Source organism: Hakea prostrata, chromosome 10, assembly GCF_041222555.1.
Source record: "Hakea prostrata isolate BN-2017 chromosome 10, UWA_Hpros_2, whole genome shotgun sequence".
Lineage (NCBI taxonomy): Eukaryota > Viridiplantae > Streptophyta > Magnoliopsida > Proteales > Proteaceae > Hakea > Hakea prostrata.
Genome location: NC_142609.1, coordinates 5,466,074 through 5,485,933, shown reverse-complemented (window position 1 = coordinate 5,485,933; position 19,860 = coordinate 5,466,074). Strand labels below are relative to the sequence as shown.

The 19,860-nt window shown below is 41.8% G+C and overlaps 1 protein-coding gene across 1 annotated transcript in view; it reads right to left on the bottom strand.

Moving 5' to 3' along the window:
• Window positions 1-19,860, bottom strand: part of LOC149001670 (Insulinase (Peptidase family M16) family protein) — a 110,576-nt gene that overhangs the window by 63,129 nt on the left and 27,587 nt on the right. Inside the window, exons 7-12 of the mRNA XM_089136292.1 lie at window positions 18,319-18,370; window positions 17,773-17,895; window positions 17,570-17,682; window positions 16,942-17,104; window positions 13,534-13,626; window positions 12,430-12,515 (exon numbers count right to left, since the gene is read on the bottom strand). Coding sequence (XP_088992418.1) covers window positions 12,430-12,515; window positions 13,534-13,626; window positions 16,942-17,104; window positions 17,570-17,682; window positions 17,773-17,895; window positions 18,319-18,370 — 630 coding nt within the window. The remainder of the gene's footprint in view (window positions 1-12,429; window positions 12,516-13,533; window positions 13,627-16,941; window positions 17,105-17,569; window positions 17,683-17,772; window positions 17,896-18,318; window positions 18,371-19,860) is intronic.

The window sequence follows — 19,860 nt, the reverse complement described above, 5'->3', positions numbered from 1 at the left end:
ACGTAGTCTGAACAAGAAAAGTTATTGCTATGTATAGATCAATAGAAGAAAATATACAAGTCAGATACGATTCTTTCATTACTGAACAGATCTGCCAAAACCTGAGCATGTTTTAGTCATCAACTATGGAAAAACATGCAACCATCAATACAAGTCACAAAAACATTACTTTCATGTATACCTTATTTAGTACAAAAATACAACTGAAGGAGGGACAAAAAGCCCCAGACGTTATATATATAAATGTACTCAATTTACATTCTGTTTGAACTTCCTAATTAAACATTTTCAAATCATTCTGCAAATCAGGCAAATTAACCACTGAAACACCTAAAGATGTGTGCATATCCAAAGTTAAACCTTAATATCTGCATAAAAACCATAGACACGAGACAAAAGAAAGATTCCAAATTCATCTCCTCCTTCCACGTGCTCGCGTAAACACTTGTAAAGCCAATGATATTTCACCTAAACAGCATGGGTGATGTAACCCTGAACTACAGGACCAGTCTTCAGGATCTTTTGATATTAGGTTTCAGCAGTGGCTTAAGGTTCACAGAATCCAGCCTTAGGGTTTCGGATGAATTTGCAACAAGGCAACAGCTGTTTAAGGGCTCTGGAGGTCTGCAGCAAGGGGAAAACTAGTTCTAAACCCTGCAGTTCAGTAACCTCTACAGGTTGAGGACTATGCAAGCTAGAAGCCTTGCGCAGACGATGATGGAATGATCGAGTTTCTGAAGGCTGGTAGTGCTGATCAACTATGTCTGGTTATCACCTAGCTCTGACAGCTTCCGCCGGAATGTCCCACCCGCTGGAATCTTAGCTCCACCTCTATTTTCTGATGGCCGCCCTCCTTCCCTCTGCAGTTTCCACCCCCTCCATCGTCTCATCTCCTCCCAATCCATCACCTAACCCTCCTTTACCCCCTGCTTTTCTCCCAACTGACAAAGCTTGGAACTCCTTGTTCTCTAACAAAAATTCCACTGCTATTGACCTTGACCTCACCTTTGTCCCTCCCTCCTCTAATACTTCCACCCCCTAGCCCACTGCCCTTCTTCATCCACTGCTCTAGGAATTAGTCATTGGAACTCTGCAATCCTAGGCCAATTCCTTGGTCCCATCCCTCCCCTCAATATCCTCAAATCTTCACTTGCTAAACAATAGAAAGCGCAAGGCATTATGGATACGTACCATATCGATTCTGGCATTTTTCTGCTTAAGTTTGATTCTCTTGAATGCAAAGCCCGAGCTCTAGAAGGATCTCCCTGGTTTGTGGGGAAGTCTCCAATATTCGTTAAGCCTTGGGTTCCTTTGCTACCTCTCCACAGGGTCGACTTCAGCACACTTCCCCTATGGATCAACTTACCTGGTCTTCCGCTTGAATTTTGGAATTCTAACTGTCTGAGTAGAATCAGTTCTGTTGTTAGAAAACCTATTCGAACTAATGCAAAAACCCTGAATATGGACCGCCTCTCTTATGCAAGAATTTTTGTGGAATTTTCAGCTGCAAATCTCCTCCCCCCCCCTTCCCTTACTATTGAAGATAATGGGCTAAAATACGAACAAGTCATTGTTTTCGATTGGGTCCCTGACCGATGCGATCTCTGCTCATCCTTTGGTCACGACTCAAGTCGCTACTCATTTTCTGTTTCGGGAAGCACTGCCTCAAAGTTTGTTGCATGTCCGCCTTCTCCTGAAGACATGATGCCCGATGATGACATCCCAGCCACCCTGGGAACTATCGATACCTTAGAAAAAATTACAGTTTCGATTGATTCCCATGCTACTGCCTCTGCTCCGCCGGCTGCTTCTGTGAAAAAATATTCCGGCAACTTTCTAGGGAGAAGAAGAAGAAGAAGAAACTCCAAGTTGGTTCCCGATGTGCCTCTGAATAGTACCTTTTCAATCTGCCCTACTACTGTTGTTCACTCTAAGAAAACAGTCTGCAATCCCGCAAAAGTCATTCATGAGATCGTTGCTGCTAAGATAAATGCATCTCCTCCCGATCTTGTGGGTACTCTTGCTTCTGACCGGCCACTGCAGGTGTGTCTCTCATCTACCCGAGACCTTGCAATCACCCCTTGCTGCAAAACTGATAGCCTCTGCAGGTCCTTTACCTCTGAACCCCTGCAACCTTCCTTTTCTTCCCAAAAACCTCTCAGCTCCCCCTGCACCTCATCGAGCCTTCCCTCTTCCCCAAAACACACAAATTCCCATCCTTTACTCCCTCTCCCTTGTCTTACCCTGATGGGGCCCACCATTCATCTCAACCATATCCACCAAACTACTTTTTTTTAAAAGTTCTTTTCCCCTTCATCCACTGTTTCTGGACCCAAGCCCAACCCACAGCCCATCTCATCGGCTAATGAGCCTCTAACAAAAGACCCCTTTGGGCCTTTCCGTTCAGTTGGACCCTCATCCCTTACCCTTAAGCCTTTATACACCTTAACTAACCATACCAGCCCAACTAAACTTCTTAAAATCCAAACCCCTCACCCCTTTGGCCAAAGCTCTACCCCTACCACGTTTCCCCTTTCCCCTTCCCCCTTCCCCTCAGCCTTCTACCCCTTCATCAAACTCCTCCATTGACCCAAAAATCTTTGAAACCCCTTCGCCGTGGGATTCTCCCTTGTGTGAGATTGATTCCCTTTGCTTTGCCCAATTAGAAGCTATCAGCCCCTCCATTGATGACCCCACTTGCAAAATTGTCCCCCTCCCCTGGGCCCTGGCTTTTCAATGCTTATCATTATGTCTGAATTTCTTTTTTGGAATGTTAAGGGAATTAATTCCCTTGCAAAACAAGCTGAAGTCAAAGACTCTCTTATGGAATCCAAAGCCTCCATTTGTGCTCTTCTCAAAACCCGTGTTCAAAATGATAATTCCCATCGGATTGCCTGATCTATTGCCCCCTCCTAGTCATTCATCTCCAACTCTGCTGGTGCTCCAATGGCCGAATTTGGGTCCTTTGGGATCCTAAAAAATTCCAAATCTCTCTTCTGGACTCTTCTCCCCAATTCTTGCATCTCAATATCCTCCCTTCTTATTCCCATATCCCTTTCTTCCTCACCATTGTCTATGGATTTAACCGTGCCTCAAATCGCAAACCACTATAGGAGAAGGTCCAATCCATCTCTTCCTCTTTAGTGGGTCACCCTTGGGGTGTTGGGGGTGATTTTAATATTGTCAGTTATTCTCATGAGCATATTAGAGGCAGCCATCCTAACCTTGTTGCAATGAAAGCTCTCAATTTTTGTAGTGATGATTCTATTCTTACCGATCTCCATTGGTCAGGTCACCTCCATGCGTGGCATAATCATAGGGTCAGAGAGGCTAGAATTGCATCGAAACTCAATCGCTTCCTTGTTAATGATTCATGGCTCTCTCAGCTCCCGGCCTCCCATGCTTCTTTCTGCCCGTCTAATCTCTCGAACCACTCTCCCTGCATTGTCCATCTCTTCCCCCCTCCTCCTTCGGCCCAAAACCCTTCAAATTCTTCGATATATGGTGCTCCAATCCCTCTTTCTTCCCCACTATTCAAGAGGCCTGGAATAAGCTTGTCTATTGTCATTCCCTCCCTCTTATTGCTTTTGCTCGTAGGGCTTCAAAATATCAAGGATGCCCTCCGTCTTTGCAATTCCACTACCTTCGAAAACATCTCCTCTAGGGTCTCCTCTTGCTGTTCAAATCTTCTATCCGTCCAATCTTCCCTCCAAAATGATCCTCTCAATTCCTCTTTTGCGGATAATAAGGAATTGTTATCCTCTGAACTCTTCTCTCGTCTCCCAAGAAGAAAGCTTTCTTCGCCCAGAAAGCTAGAATCAAGTGGCTTGAGCTGGGGGACACCAACTCGACATTTTTGTATAGGTCGCTCAAAGCTCGCCACAATTTCAACTCAATCCCAATTCTCCTTGCTAGCAATGGTTCTTGAATCTCCGACCCCCCTAGCATTAAAGCTGAGGTTGTCTCCTATTTCTCAAATCTCCTCTCCTCTGGCTTCCCTTCCTCCTCGCTCCTGTTCCCTCCTAACCTCCTCAACAAATCCATTGATCCTCTCTCCACTGCCCCCTTACCTTTATTCCCTCCTCTGATGAGATCCTCTTAGCCATCTATTCCGATAAGCCTAACAGAGACCCATGTTCAGGTTCGGTATGGGCTTCTTCTCTTCCGCTTGGGATCTTATTGAGGAGGATCTTGTTCGTGCTATTCGTAGTTTCTTCCTAAACCCATCCCAACTCCCCATTATCAACCAAACTTTCCTTCACCTCATCCCGAAGAAGCCAGAGCCTCCTCCCTCTCGGATTTCCATCCAATCTCTCTCTGTAACCTCCTCTACAAATTCATCTCCAAAATCCTTGCGAACTGTCCTAAGAAAGTCATGCCCAGTTTGGTTAGTGCTAACCAAACTAATTTCATTTCCGGTCGAAGTATTGCGGACAACGTCCTTCTTTGCGCAGAGATTGTTCGTGGTTTTGATAGGACCTCCCATTCCCTGGCTGCAATCCTTAAAGTGGACCTCCATAAGGCCTTCGATTCCATTCATTGGAATTTTATCAGTGACGTCCTTACTGTGATGGGTTTACCTCCTTCCTTCATCCATTGGATCGAGATTTGTATCCCCTCTGCCTATTTCTCCATTATCACTAATGGGTCCCCCGATGGATTCTTCCCTTCCTGTGTTGGCATCTGCCCAAGGCTGCCCTTTTACCCCTACCTCTTCTCCCTAACTCTAGAGTTCTCTCCCGCATTCTCCAGTCCTAAACCAATCAACTCTTGATCTCTCCCATCCCTCATATAGCTTTTGTTGATGATCTCATGATTTTCTCAAAAGTTGATCTCACTTCTATCTCCTCCATTCTTTCGGCTCTCACCCTTTTTAAGTCCCTCTCTGGTCTCAAGTTCAATCTCGATAAATCCACTCTCTTTCTCTCGGAAGTCTCTGATCCTCTGTGCTCTAACCTCTTGCATCTATTGGTTTCAAGCCCGGATCCTTCCGGGTAGTCTATCTAGGCCTCCCTCTCATCCCTAGCAGGCTTTCCCGCCACCATTGCTCCCCTATGCTTGACCACATCCGTAAGAATCTCCACCTTTGGAAAAGCCAGCTTCTATCTTTCGCGGGTAGAGTGGAGCTTATCCGTTCAATCCTCCAATCCTCTAACCTCTACTGGTGTGGTATCTTTAATATCCCCAAGTCTATCACCTCGGCCATAGAATCCATCTTCGGTGCCTTCCTCTGGAAGGGCCTAGAATCCTTGCGTTTCCTTTGCCCTATAAGTTGGTCCAATATCTGTTCGACCAAATCGAAGGAAGCCTTGGTATTTGCTGCATCCTAGAGGTCAATACTGCTTGCCTTCTTAAACTCATAAGGAAAATTGTTTCCAAACAAGATTCTATATGGGTTAACAGGGTTTACTCTTCTCTCCTTATATCCAATTCCTTCTGGACAGTCCCCACCCCTTCCAATTCTTCCTGGACCTTGAAGAAGCTTTTTATGCTTAGGCCTTGCGCTCTTTGCACAATCCCGACCCAGATTTCTTTTGGATCTTCTACATCTTTCTGGCTTGATCCGTGGCATCCGATGGGCATCCTCTTCTCTCTCCTTGGCCCCTGTGTAGCCTATAACACCCGCATCCCCAAAGCTACCCCTAACCACTTTCATCATCAATAAATCCTACCCCCCCCCCCTCATCACAATCCCACACAAGTCTGGAACTCTCTCCCCCTATTTTGTCTTCCCCCTCAAAACTCCTTGTTTGGCTCCCCTCCACTACCAAATCCTTTACCATGTCCTCAGCTTAGAACTTTCTCCAACCCCATTCCCCCTTGCCCCCTTTATGCTTCCCTAGTTTGGTCACCACATCCCCCACCACTCCCTCACACTATGGAGAGCCCTTAACCTAGCCTTTCCCACCTGAGCTTTCCTTATTAGTCACCATATCCCAGCTAACCCCAATTGTACCCATTGTTGGAACGGTTTGGAAGATCTCGAGCACCTATTCTTTTCCTACCCTTTCTCAAGTTCTCTCTGGAGAAAAGCCCTTGCATCCATATGGCCTCGCTCCTGGCGTTCCTTTGGTTTTGATCGTGACTAGTCTTGGGTTTTGATGAAATTTTCTGGCACCTCTATTTGTGATCAGATAGGTAAGCTTGTGTTTGGTGCCACAGTTCACCATCTTTGGTGGGAGTGCAATCTTAGGAGATTAACTTCCAAATCCTGCTCTCTAGATACGATTTGGAATGCCATCCAGTTTGATGTTTCTGCTAGAATTCTCTCTATTCCCCACCCCCCGGTTGTTTGACACCCCAAGGAACAGACTCATTGTTGTCTCCCAGGGTCTTAACTCCACTTTCCAGCCCCTTATTTAGTGGCTGGTCTCCCACCCCCACCCCCTTGTATCATTCTTTGTTTCTTCTTCGTTCTTTCAGTTTAATATATTATTTACTCATCCCAAAAAAAAAACATGGATTAGGGGATGATCTTGGGTTGCTGGAAGGGTCTATTAGTTTCAACTGAGACTGTAATTGAAGTGGTTTTAATTCTGTATTTTCTGTTTTAACTGCAGATGAATTCCAGGGTTTCAGCCCCTGGGTTGCTGGAAGGGTCTATTAGTTTCAACTGAGACTGTAATTGAAGCGGTTTTAATTCTGTATTTCTGTTTTAACTGCAGATGAATTCCAGGGTTTGTAAAATCAGGTGAGAGTTAAAACTAGGGTTTCGGTATTAGGGTTGGGAATCCAATTAAAGTTGAAGGCTGGGGGGAGGGGTGCAATGGTACTCCTAGAAAGGGAAAGGGTTTGGTTGAGGAAATAGGGAATAATGGGTTTTTACGGTTTGGAGAAAAATCTCAAGGTGCTGCAAGCTTCAAGGGGAGAATGGGAAAGACAGGAAAGGGGAATAGAAGATGGGAGGGAATAGGGGCTACGCTCACTTGTTGATTTACTGCTGGTGAAAATTGAGGAAGAAAACCACCTCACCAAGGTGCTGCAGGGTTTCCTCAAGTTTAGAAACCCTGAAGCACTTCCATGCAATTCTATGGCTGCAACTCTCATTCTGAATTTTTATTAATGAACAAAGGATTTGTGTTACAAGTCTGGCCCTTTGTTTATAGCCTAACACAAGGGAATTCTAACCAGACTCAACAAACTAAAAGAGTCCCAAACTAACAACTAAAGGACTTCTTTTTAGACTTGACAAACTTAGAGAGTCCCAAATTAACAACTAAGGGACTTCTACTTGGACTGGAACTCCACTGTAACTTCATAAATAGGACTCCAACTAACAAAACAGAAACAAATATGCAAAATACACATCAAATGTGCAAAATTTCATAAAAATATGGTTGATGTAATGTCAAATTTACAATATGCCTCCTAGAGTGTCCAAAATTTTGCATATGTACCAACATTTCGACAAGATTTCATGCAATTACATTTTGTACCTGTATCTTGTTTCACTGACCTCAAGATACCCGAAATTTTGCTGAATTTTGGCAAAATCTTGTGACTTTTTGAACCATGCCTGTCGAACAGATGTTGTTACTTATTGTCACTGAGAGAACAAACTACCGGTCTATAATTTTCTGGTTGGTTTGGATATGGAGTACAACCAGATTTGTGCCTATGTTTTGACACTGGAGCCCTTTCCGATAGTTGAGCAAGCACATGCCATTGTCAATGCCAAAAATAGTTGACAAAGTGACATGGTTTATACTATCATTGGTGAAGCATTACGCTCTGCTTTTGGCTCCTACACTTCCACCTCTGGGGGTTCTACCTCAGCTTGTTCTTCTGAGGTGGCAGAATCTGTTCGTCCACCTGATCACTGTGATTATTGTCGTCATCATTATCAGGGAATAAGTGCTGGAAGGTGCATGGTCATCCACAGCTTCTTGTGGGAGCAGAAACTCAGGTCGTCGGGCAGCTGCTGCTAATGCGTTGGTTAGTAACAACTCCTTTTCTGCAGTGTGACTCTTTCCCTTATGGAGTTCCAGCAACTTCATCAACTAATGTATTGGCTGGAAGTTTCTTCAATAGTGCCTTCTATCAGTGTAAGCGTTGCCTCTGCCAGGATTCTCTCTCCTGAAAGTCATTCTATAGGTACTTCTTTCAGTTGCAATAAAGCCCAAGTCAACTCCCTGATGTAAACCCGAATCTAGAGTTTGGGGTACTTTGGGAATTACCCTAGATTTTAGGGTTGGCTAGGAATTCCAGCAAAAGGGATGGATGCCAGGGGTCTTAGGATCTTCTAGAGTATCAAATAACCCTGCTGTAACAGGAAATCAGTTCTGAACTTCACTGTGAGTTGAGTTCCAGATCTGAAATTTGACCAGAAGGTCAAAATTAGGGGTTAGGGTAGGTTCCGTGAGGGTGCGTTTGGATCTGTCTTTTCTGGTTCTGCAATTTCAGAACTGGGTTTCAAGGATTTAGAAGGTTTAAGAAGCCTGGTATACCTAATTAGGGTTTTTAGAAGTTTTGAAATTCTGCAGAATTCTTCCGAGGTAGAAGATGAAGTGCAGAAATTTTCTGGGCCAAGGAAATTGAGCTGATTTGGGGAAAATAACTTTAGGTAAGCAGTCTAGGGTTTGATGTGATCCTAGAGGAAGCAAAAAAGAAACCTAGAGGCACTGGGGAGATGGTTTACCAAGGGGTAGTAGCTGCTGCTATCGCAGGGAAGGGGAAGGGGGAAGGGGGAAGGGCTACGGTTGCTAGGGGAAGGGATAGAGTTTGCTGAACTAGAAGGGGAAGGGAGAGGGGGCAGGTGCGCTGGGGTTGGAGAGGTTTTAGGTCTAAGCAAGAGAGGGAGGGGACTGGGTTGGGTTACGATGGAGGGGAGGGGCTATACTTACTCAAGAAAGCTAAAAGTAGGCTGCTGCTGAAGCTTGAAGAAGAATAACTTTCAAAGTTGCAGAAAACACTGGCACAAGCCAGCCACAGGCCTCCCACCCTGGGACACCCATGACTTCTCTCGGGTCTTTCTTCAACTCAAAACTTCATTCATCAAACCTGAAAATTACATGGGATTAATCTGCTATTTATAGCCTTCAAAAAAGAGACTCTAATATGGGTTGGGATTCCCTAATAGATAAGGATTCCAACTCTTGACCAAAACACTCAAAATGGAATCTAATTACTTAAAAGGCCTCAACCCTAGATTTGAATCTACTACATGCTTAATTAAACTTTTAAGTAAACTTAAAACACAAATGCCAATTAAGATAACTTGGTACTCAAACAAACAACTCCCAATCAAAATGAAACTCTTAAATAACTCACAAACTAGGACGCTAACTAACCAAAGAAAAGTATAAAAGGACTCCAGAAAAATAGCTGGACCTATTTCAAACTAAATAGGACTCGAACCAAGGGTGGATAATAATACCCCTGTATTGGTTAGGCCCACCCGGGTTTGCCACATCACTGAGCTTGGTATTGACTCCTGACTAGTGCCTCCCTAAGTTTCCCATTTTCTTGGGGTGAAGCATATGTTGCAACTACCACAACTTATTCCCCCGATCAAGACTACTGACTCCTGCCTCCTATGGCTTCACATTTTCTTGGGGTGGAGCATCCTTGATGATATGCGCAAGACCACTCACAAAGGACCAGGTTATCATACCTTCCTTGTCAAGTGGAAGGGCAAGCCAATAAGTGAAAGTACATGGATTCATGCAGATGACTTCAAAAGGATCAACCCCGATTTATATGAAAGGTACATGGCCATCACCCATTCATCAGAGATCAATGTCTAAAAGAGGGGAAGAATTGATGTACATCCCAAACAACCCCCTAGTAGGAGATTAGGAGCCGCAAGAAGAATTAGGGCAGCAGCCCTCTTCAACGCCAGTAAAGGTGTGCCACCACCTAGGGGCACTCTGGTCATTTTCAAAAGTTCTAACCAATTTTCTTTAAGAGTTTTAGTTTGAGTAGGATTTCCATTGTCAAGTGTCAACAGAGTTCTAGAAGTTCGTATCAATATTTTGTTTAATTAACTGCAAATTATAATTAGTTAAGTTGAGTAAGAGTTTGAATTAGAATAGAGGTCTTAAGTTCTTTAAGAGTAGAACTCCCTAGTATTGAATTCTATTGGGAGTCTCCTCTATTAGCTATAAATTCAAGGCCATGAGTTATTACAAATCAGCTTTTGAATCAAAAATTGCTAAGGATTGAGAGCAAGAAGGATTGATAGGTTGAGGTATGGTTTCCAAGGAGGAAACCCTGCGGCAGCCCTTGTGTCGGTATTCTCTTCACTCATTCATCATCCACAGCAGCAGCAGCAGTAATTCTCCTATCCTCTTTGAAGATACAGCAAGTATTATTTCCCAGCCCCAAACCTAAGCCCAAAGCCCTACCTAGCCCTCCTTTTCTTCTCTCTTACCTGCAGCACTTTCTGGAAAGTTCTAAACCTGTAAAACCCTAAAACCTGCTGTCCCTCTCTTCTAAAGCCTAAATCACATTAGGAATAACTCCTAGATCATCCCTAGAGACATCAGTTGCGATCAGCAGCCCTCCCCCACCCCTAGAAATCCCATCCCTACCTAGCGTAACCCTAAACCTGACCTGAAAAATTAAATTGCAGAAGATAATAACAAAATCAGAATCAAATTGAAGTTTTTCCCTTTAGAAAACAGCTAAGCAGCACTTATTCTTCAACCACCTATCCAATGCAGCTTGACCTAACACCTAAAACCGTAGTCGCAAGCCTTGAAGCCCAATTCTCCCTTAGCCGCAAGCTCCAAAACCCTGGGAAACTCTGCTATTCATCAAATAACAGTAAAGTTAGTCCCTTCCCTTCTTGGTTTACACCAGACATCTTGCCAGATCTAAACAACTCTTTTATTTAACTTGGTTCTATCCATCTGCTGCTGTTAGTCCGACCCATATTGATTCCAAGTGGTGGTGATGCTAGGACCCCTCGTTGCCAGAGTTGCCAGAGTTGCCAAAGAAGCAGTACCATCAAAACCTGAGGACATGGTTGCAAAACTCTCACAAGATGTCTCTCTTTTTCCATTTAGCAAGAGTAGATACGTCGAGACGAGAGTGCTCATGGTGCATAGATCTCAAGTCTCAACTCTCAAGTAGTAACTTTGATGGTTGCCACTTCTTCAAAAAAACACGTGTAATGCATTAATCTTGTTTGAATTTTGAATTTGGAGCATTAATATATGGGTACGTAATCTGTATAACAGGCCATTTTAAGGTTTCACTCAGCATAGAGCTTTCCCACTTGGGGTCTAAGTGGAATTCACATTCAAACTAATTTCAAAAATCTAAGGTCTCCAGTGTGTTCAGAAGGGCTGAAATAGGCTGGAAAATTCACATTCAAACTAGTTTCAAAAATCTAAGGTATCCAGTGTGTTCAGAAGGGCTGAAATAGGCCGGAAAGCAAGTTTCATGCCCAAATGACCCCAAATACCCCTGTGAGTTAGAACCTTGAGTTGGGGAAAAAAAATTCCACCAACTCAGCAAGATCTCTCTTTTTTGAGCTGGAGGGATGGGCTTCAAATCAGGATCTTGGACCATGTCAGAGGAGACAAAAGCCCTTGTAACAGTTGATTGATGCAGATTCTGGGAAACTTGCAAGACTCTGGAGACATTAGATTGTGAGACTATTGAAGAACCAACAGTTGCAGTTGGACTGATGGTTGCATGAAGGATCAAGGACTTAGAGCAGACTGCTGAGGACCACAAGCCTGGGAGTCTGTACAGGAGTTCAAGTTGGTTTGCCGCCTAATCAATGGCAGTAAAGGAGCATGAGCAGATGAAGTACCATAGGCCAACAGTCCCCTGAGACGGCTGTTCCAGCAATGTTGGTCATGTCTTCGATGGCTGTGCATTCCCCAGGAGGGATCAGGGTACAAAGCGACAGCTTGTTGAGTTCCCGAGGTCCACGTGGGGCACTGATCGAGTCTAGAGAAACCAGCTGCCTATCGTTCTCACTTGCAGAAGTGAAATACTGAGAGATCATGGGTTCAGCTGGTTTCAAAGAACTGCAGAGAGGTTCCTCCTCAACTGGGGTGCTAGCAGGTCTTTACCTGAGCTATGGGCCTATAGATTAAGACCTACAAGTAAAATGAAGTTTTCTGTCCATTAAAGTGCACAAACAGGGCAGATTAATCCCATTATAAATTGAAAGCAAGTTGAAAATAAAAAATAATCAGAATTCTTGAGAAAATCATAGCAAGGACAGTACATCTATTTTGACCAAATCATAAGTCTTCGCGGAGAAATTACAGATCAACGCACTTCACAAAATTTGGCTTTTTTTTATCAATGACAATAGATAGATTATTTTCTGCTTATCCCAGAAAAGGATTCTAGATATAGCACATCAAACTATATGACCTTCTAGAAAACCCCACTGGCATATAAAAGAATATGATAAGTTCAAGGGCCCAATAAATATGCATATCTAGAAATTAAAAACTTGTATACCTCGTCAAATATCCGTTTGCTGGGACCAGATTTTTGTAAGAGGAAGATGTATTTGAACAGTAACCCTACAATCTCTTCCATGTGCTCTGTCAGAAAACTCAAAGAAATCAATGTCATAATATCACAAGATGTCAAACTACATGGATCTCCAAATCTCCAGTGCCCCCACCCCCAGGCGGCGGTTGGGCATGGGCACATGGAAGGATGCTAGAAACATAGTTTAGACAACAAGGCCATTCAAGTGGTCAGAGGCTTGACCTCAGCGACCTGAGGCCTTCCCTACGCATCAAGGTATCCATGGAACGGGTTAGTTTAGGATCCTTCAGGTTAACGCTGGTACATTGTTCAATTACCCTAACAAAAGGGTGAACCCGTCACCAAAGGCTTCCACACAAGCAAAGTCCCGCCAGGGGATGGGGGCGCTTTTCCTTCCCAACCTTACCCCAGCAACTTTTTGCTGAGAGGCTGATTCGGTTCCTTAACATCAGGCTACAACTGTGGTCCACTGACTATTATGCCAACCCGCCCCTTTATCAATGATACCCTGACAGGGTAATAATTGATCTTCTTTACGGTAAATAAAGAGTAAAAATCAAGAATCAAAAACAAAGAAAAAAAAGAGAGGATCCCACGACACTCATAAAAGAGATGGATGATCAAGAAAGTACTCTCTTTTTTTCCTTTTTCCTTTTCTAATTACCAGAAGAATTTAACAACCGGTACTGGATACGGGACCAAGGAGACAAATCCTGATTCGTTCTGGCCAACTTGACTTTATCTTTGACCAACTACACAAGTTTTGGCTGGTATCAAGAGGTATCAACCAGATCTGAAGCTGCCAATCCAGATCCAATCCTGCTGGTACACCTATCTCAAGGGAGGAACAAACCCAAAATGCTCAAAAGACTGATCAAGATGATCAACGTACAGGCCGGGTAAGTTGAAAAATGAGCAAGTGCAAGCCTTTCCCATTCCAAGCGTCTGGGAAATAGGAAACTAGTTGACAGCAATGGTTAAAACATTTTCCTTGAGAGCAATAAGAGAAGAGATGCACAAAATGTATCATGCATGAAGAGAAAGCAACACATCAGAAGAGGAACAAACCTTGACCAGCATCAGTCAGCTCTATAGTTACTTTGAAGAAAGAGAACTCATAAGTCCAATCCTCTTCACCTGCAGATAAACTTGTGGCCCATCCTGCAATATTTTTTAATACCCAAATCAGAACAAATTCTGGTGACAAAAAGTATGCGTAGATTAGGATCACCAGACACCAGGTTTGCTTCAATAGAAAAGAAACCCATGACAAGAAGTATGTGTAGATTAGGGTCCCCAGACACCAAGTTTGCTTCAATAGCAAAGAAACCCATTACCCATGTGGTATACGACATTCATCAGAATGAGGACTTAGTTGTATAGTATCTATAATTAAAACAGAGGTAAGCATACCATGCATTAGAAAAAGAACAAAGAGATGAGGGCAGGATGTGTGACAGAAGAGAATAATCTCTATAGCACCAGAAAATGTTTATTTTTTATCAAGTCTGGACATATTACATAATCAGAATATAAGTCTACCAAGACTAAAGTCTAATTACAATGGGAAAGAGAAAACAATAAGCAAGTAAACTACTTAGACAAGCCATGATCCCATGGTATAGAGACCAAAGACACCTTTGGAACTCAAACCTCGACATAAAATGACACTCCCCTTCAAGCTGGAGTGTGTGTGTGTCTCCCATACCCAACAGAAACAATGACAGATCAAGAACCAGAAATATTAGGAACAGAAGGAGAATTTAAGCCCAGCATGGAGTCAGAAGTTGCAGTTCTGGAAGAAAGAGAGCACCTGAAGAGCTTGCGGAAGACAAGGGATAATCAAAGCAAGGAGGAACAACTGAACCAGCTAATTGGAGTCGCTCAGGAGTCGATTCTGAGTCAGTGACAAACTAAGAAGCAAGCTTCCGAGTATGCCGCTGGTTTCTGAGTCCAGCAGTGACGCTTGCGTTATTTTTTCTTTCTTTTTTTCCCAGTTTGTCCTGATTATTAATTCTAAATATTGTTTAGTGAGGACAGATTGGTCCTTTCATATTGGTTAGGCTGTTGTCTAAAATAAGAAGGGAGGGACTAAAGCAAACAATAATTTAATTTTTTTTGGGGTAAGTTACAGGAGTTATTTTTCCCCAAGTACTAATGGAGACAATCATCTGAATGATTTTTTTGCTGCTACTCAACCTTCAAGATGGAAAATTATGTTTTACATCATCTTCTTGAACTATTGATTGTAAAAAAAGAAGAGAGGAAATTTGACTGAAGGTCAAATCAGCAACTTTGTGACCATATCACAAATTTGATTGCCGGAATTTTTGAACCGGGTTGAAATAAGTTTCTGCATTTGTCACAAAATGACAACCAACCTCAATGTTCTAGGTCTTCACATGAAAAAGTGAATTGCTGCCTGAATATCAAGAATACAACTTTGGTGGCTTAGGAACAAAGAACCCAGATTCTCATAGGAGAATCATCAACCATAAACTATGTTGTTGTATGAGCCATAGCTCTATAATCTATACTCAACCTCTGCAATTGACTTAAGAAGACCAGTAGTAGTACAGAAGAGGTTCACCTAATAACCACTCCAAAAGTAGGATCACTTACAGTTGCAGCAGGTAATCAATAACAGAAACAAACCAGAATTTATGATCTGACACCAAAACAGGAAAGTAACAAATACTAGATAAACCAACCAGGAGTTTCATATCACACTGGGATATAGCAGGGCTGAGTAGGTCTTCTGACCTACATCATAGCTAATTCTGATGGCTAATGATTGAATTAAGAAAAGAACTCCAAGATAGAAGGTTTATTGAGAACTTGCAAACCAGCGAGAATCTGGGCTTCAAATCAGGGACCAGTAGAGCTCTTGGAGATCCGAATCAGTCTTTCAATCTTCACCGGATCACAGTTCAGCTTACAGACATCTTTTGACTTTTTAACTTTCTGGAGAACTGAACAAGAAATTGGTCCTGCAGACATGCTGTGATCCTTCTCCGATTACGACCAGTAGCAATAACCCAATGGTTGATTTAGGTTTCAAACAGTGCAGTACCAGTAACCAATTAAAGCTTCGAAGTGGAAGCCTGGCAGTAGCAAGGGAGTTCAAATGGATTGGAAGAGAAACGAGGAAAGGGGATGGGCTCTCTCACCCAGAGCTATCTCAGCTGTTGAAAGATTGCTCCATAAGCAACGCCAACATGGCTTGCAAAATTGATCTCCGGACAGTCTAATTTTCTAGCCCAATGAGAGGAACTATTTTTAGCTTGGCGAAAGCTATACAAGAAATAGAAACTTTCTAAAGCTGAAATAAACTAAAATTAGAAACTTAAGAAATTGTGGCTTCTAAAAGAAATAGCAACTTTTAAAGAAAAAGAAACCTAAAGAAAATATATTTATATTCAGCACAAATAAGAATAACTAAGATAATACAGTTCATCACATGCAAGAATAACTAAAACTACACGAAGCTTCGTCTCCGAACAACAAAGCCTCCACAAAATCTGAACTTGCTAAGCTTTTATACCTCCCAAGAATAAAGCCTCCACGAAACCTAATCCTGGGCCCACAGATCTTCTACGAGCATTCCCACTTAGAATATGGGGCTGTGATACTGTTCAGATGAACAGTGTTTTTGCCTCTTTCTTCATGTTTTGTTCTACTGCACCAGTCCAAGTTAGCCTGCCAAAAATTGTGTGCATGAGGACCTTCTATCTGGACCATCTGGTTGATTCAAGGTGGTCTAAATGCTGGTTCAAAACTAGTCTGAACTGGTTCATTCCTTGGCTTGTTAAAATCTGCTCAGCTTCTACATCAACTAGTCAGCTGCTTATTAGGGTGGACTAGCAATTAATTATCAAATGCAAAGAGCACATGAGCCCAAAAGTGGAAGAATCTACAAACCAAGGCAAAGTCGTAAAACAGCATCACACCCATATTTGGAGTTGGAGTAATGCCAAGATCTTTACTCAGAACCAGCTCCAATGGGTAGATGCACAGGAGTCAGTGTTGTCCCTACATCCCTAGAGTCTGTAGGATTTTGATAGGACTGCAAAACTTAGATGCGCAGGTGCAGGTGTTGTCCTAATGTCCCCAGACTGGCAGGGTTTGGATTACTTTTGGAAGATATTCAAATTCTTTATTTTTCAAGAACTCAAATTCAATAATTGCCAGATACAAGGGTTTTGATGGGGTAATAGAGTTTAAGCCTGTAACATGGATCGAAGGTTGGGTCTGGTGCATAGGGATGATCACCCCCTGACCCAAGTTTGGGACAGATCTGATGCCTAGATCAATGTATATGTCAAACAAGGCCCCCAGGAGGCCAAGAGTTTCAGTGATTATGAGCAATAGATGTACTAGCAATATGAATGCCTGGAGCAATGGATCTATGAACTTATTAGCATGAGATGTAATCTAAGAAATAGAATGGCACAGCAATTTGGTTGTGTAACATACCCAAGGTCTTCAAGATGTAAAACAACGATCCCTCTCCTTCATGGCCAATAAGGTGACTAATATACATGCAAGGACCTTCCTTGTAATGACGAATTCCTGGAGTGATGGGCCATATAATTCTCAACTTGTGACCTTGCTTTATTGGGACAGTTTTGACAAGAATCTGAAGAGAAAATATATAAATGGAAGATCAGTGGAAAATAATTTTGTTAGTACTCCCGTGTTTCACATCCTACGTAACATATTGACCAAAATTATGATTTTTTAAGGTCTAAAAAAGTTCCATGAGACACAGCAGTTGAGTGATATTAAAGTTCATCTGGAGTCAAGCAGTTATTCCCCATATTCTATTAAGTATAGAAAAATATTTCGGTTTCCATGGACCTCAAAAAGAAGTCTTGAGTATAATTCTATATTTAGTCAAAATTCAAATCTGAACATGTATGCCACCCTAAAGTTCCACTTAAAAGAAAAACAGAAATTAAATTTCCCTTGTTTTTCATCCTTCCATAATTTTTTTATCAAATTATGACCACTTCAACATATTTCACCAATTTTGATAAAATATTTTAATTTCAACATACCTAGCTTGCTAAAATATCAGAACATGAGATTATCCTACAAGTACCTGAAGATGTTCCGACGTGCATGGGAGACCAAGACACTTGAAGCAGCCTCGATCATTATTCCGAACATCCTGGAATTTGTTTTCCACCAGGCTTTGTATTTTATCAAGGCTTTCTGGAATTTTCAATAAAAAAAAGTCTTGAAAATTCCATGCCTTCACATGATCACTAAGTCCAAAAAGACATGTCAAAAGTAACCCCTGACCTTTCCAATATACAACCAGATGCATAAGGTTTGCTGAGTAGTTTTCCTCATAGAATTTAAGAAGCTCATGCCGTGTATCCAGCCCTTTTGCTTTTGGACGGACCTCCAATGTATCCCAATTTCCTAAAATTATCACAGATCTTCAATGCATGATGAAAGGAAATAAATACACTCAAAATTATGGCCAAGAATATTTTTCAGAATGCATCACAAAAACACTAAACAAAAACGACAAAGAATAGGTATCAAGAATCAAAAAACAAGTGAATAAGAGGCTTAACATCTCACAAAAGCAAGAAACTCAATAGGAGCTCCAATTGCATTAAATAACATCGGAAAATACCAAAAACTAAAAAGAAAGGTTGTTAAAGCATCAAACAACCCCCATTTTCCAAATTTGTCCATCTATTACAGCCAAACAGGAAAGAGATTGTCTTTGCAGCAAAGGAAGGAGCAAAATAATTGTGGAAATAATAATTGCATACAAGTGTAATAGTGCCACCTATTGTAGAGAAAATCCATCATATGAAGAGCAACGACACTCACCCGTACTAAATTTATGATATGGGTGACCATCTGTGGACAAATGTTTGTGAAGCTGTAAAGGGGGGAAAAAAAGTTTGAGTAGAAAAAGATGATTATAATGGTATACAATCAGTTGACAACAGTGACAAATAACAAATATCTAGTAAAATACATCAAAGTGAAATAAATAAAAATAGAACTACTTTTTTTTTCCAGTGGGCGGGGGAGGGCATGGTAGGAGAACACTTCAGATCTTGCCGAGATCTGGTAAGATATCTCTCTTTTTCCATTTAACAAGATGAGATGACGTGCAAGACAAGACGATGTGCTTAGCACATAGTGTCTCAAGTATTGACTATCGAGTTGTGACTTTGATGATTTGAATTATCATTTGGACTTTGTAATAGAATGAACATGCATAATGAATTCGATTTGTTTGAAACTTTGAATTGAATTTTGAGCATTAATGTATGAGTTTATGATGTGTGCAATAAACCATCTTAAGGTTTCATTTCAGCAGAGTCTTTTTCCATTTTCTTTCATAAACTTGCCAAACAGGCTGACAGGCAAGTTTCAACCCTAAATGACACCAAAAACCCCTTTTAGTTGGAGCCTTGACTTGGGCAAAAGATTTCACCAACTCAGCAAGATCTCACCGAGATCTCAACCAATTCTCTTTTTTATAGTTTGTGATTTGTGAGATGGGCCTCAAGATCAACATCTTGAACCAAGAGTGAGGGACGGAAGTGGATTAAATTATTTTTAGAGATTCAAAATCTATTCCCCTAATTAATATACCAGATCAAGAAAGATGGCTCAGACCAGGAAACTGAACCATCTTTGAGAAATTAATAGGGGTAGGATGACCTCATATTTTTATTTTGTGACCTCAATCCCTCATGATTCTTTCATGAATGTAATATACTAATACAAGACTCACCAACAAACATCTCATATTGATCAAGACTCAATACCTGCAGCGCAGTGTTAAAGCACTTGCAGTAATGCCCAAATATGAAAAAGGAAATTCTCAGCGCCACGCCCTAAGTAAAAACCTAATACTAATGCCACCCCAAAACAAATCAAAATATCAACAAGAACCCCTACCAACACATTATCTTTTTAAGACTAGAATACCCCTCCACTGAGATCTGGTGAGATATCTCAGTTCTTTGAGATCTCCAAACAAGATCTCATGCAAAACTAGAAGATTACAACATCTGGGCCAAGATCTTGCTAAAGTCAAGATTGAGGACAAGCCATAGTTATAAAAGTAACATATTTCGGTTGAGATTGAGTCATCTCCACTTGTCTCCAACGTACAAACTGCAAAGTTCTGCTTTTCTCCACCTTGGCGAGACAAAACAGGCCAGCGAACATTTTGTGCACAGTTTTGACCACCGATATGGTTGAGTTATGAAATTATGCATTTTCAGTGCCCCCTTTTTAAGTGGGTCTGAAAGCAACACCTCAACAAAATTTCACACATGTCGTGCAAAATTTCATCAAAGCCCATTTATTCTCCTCATTTCTTCTTCAAATCCTTACTTTTTTGAGTCATTC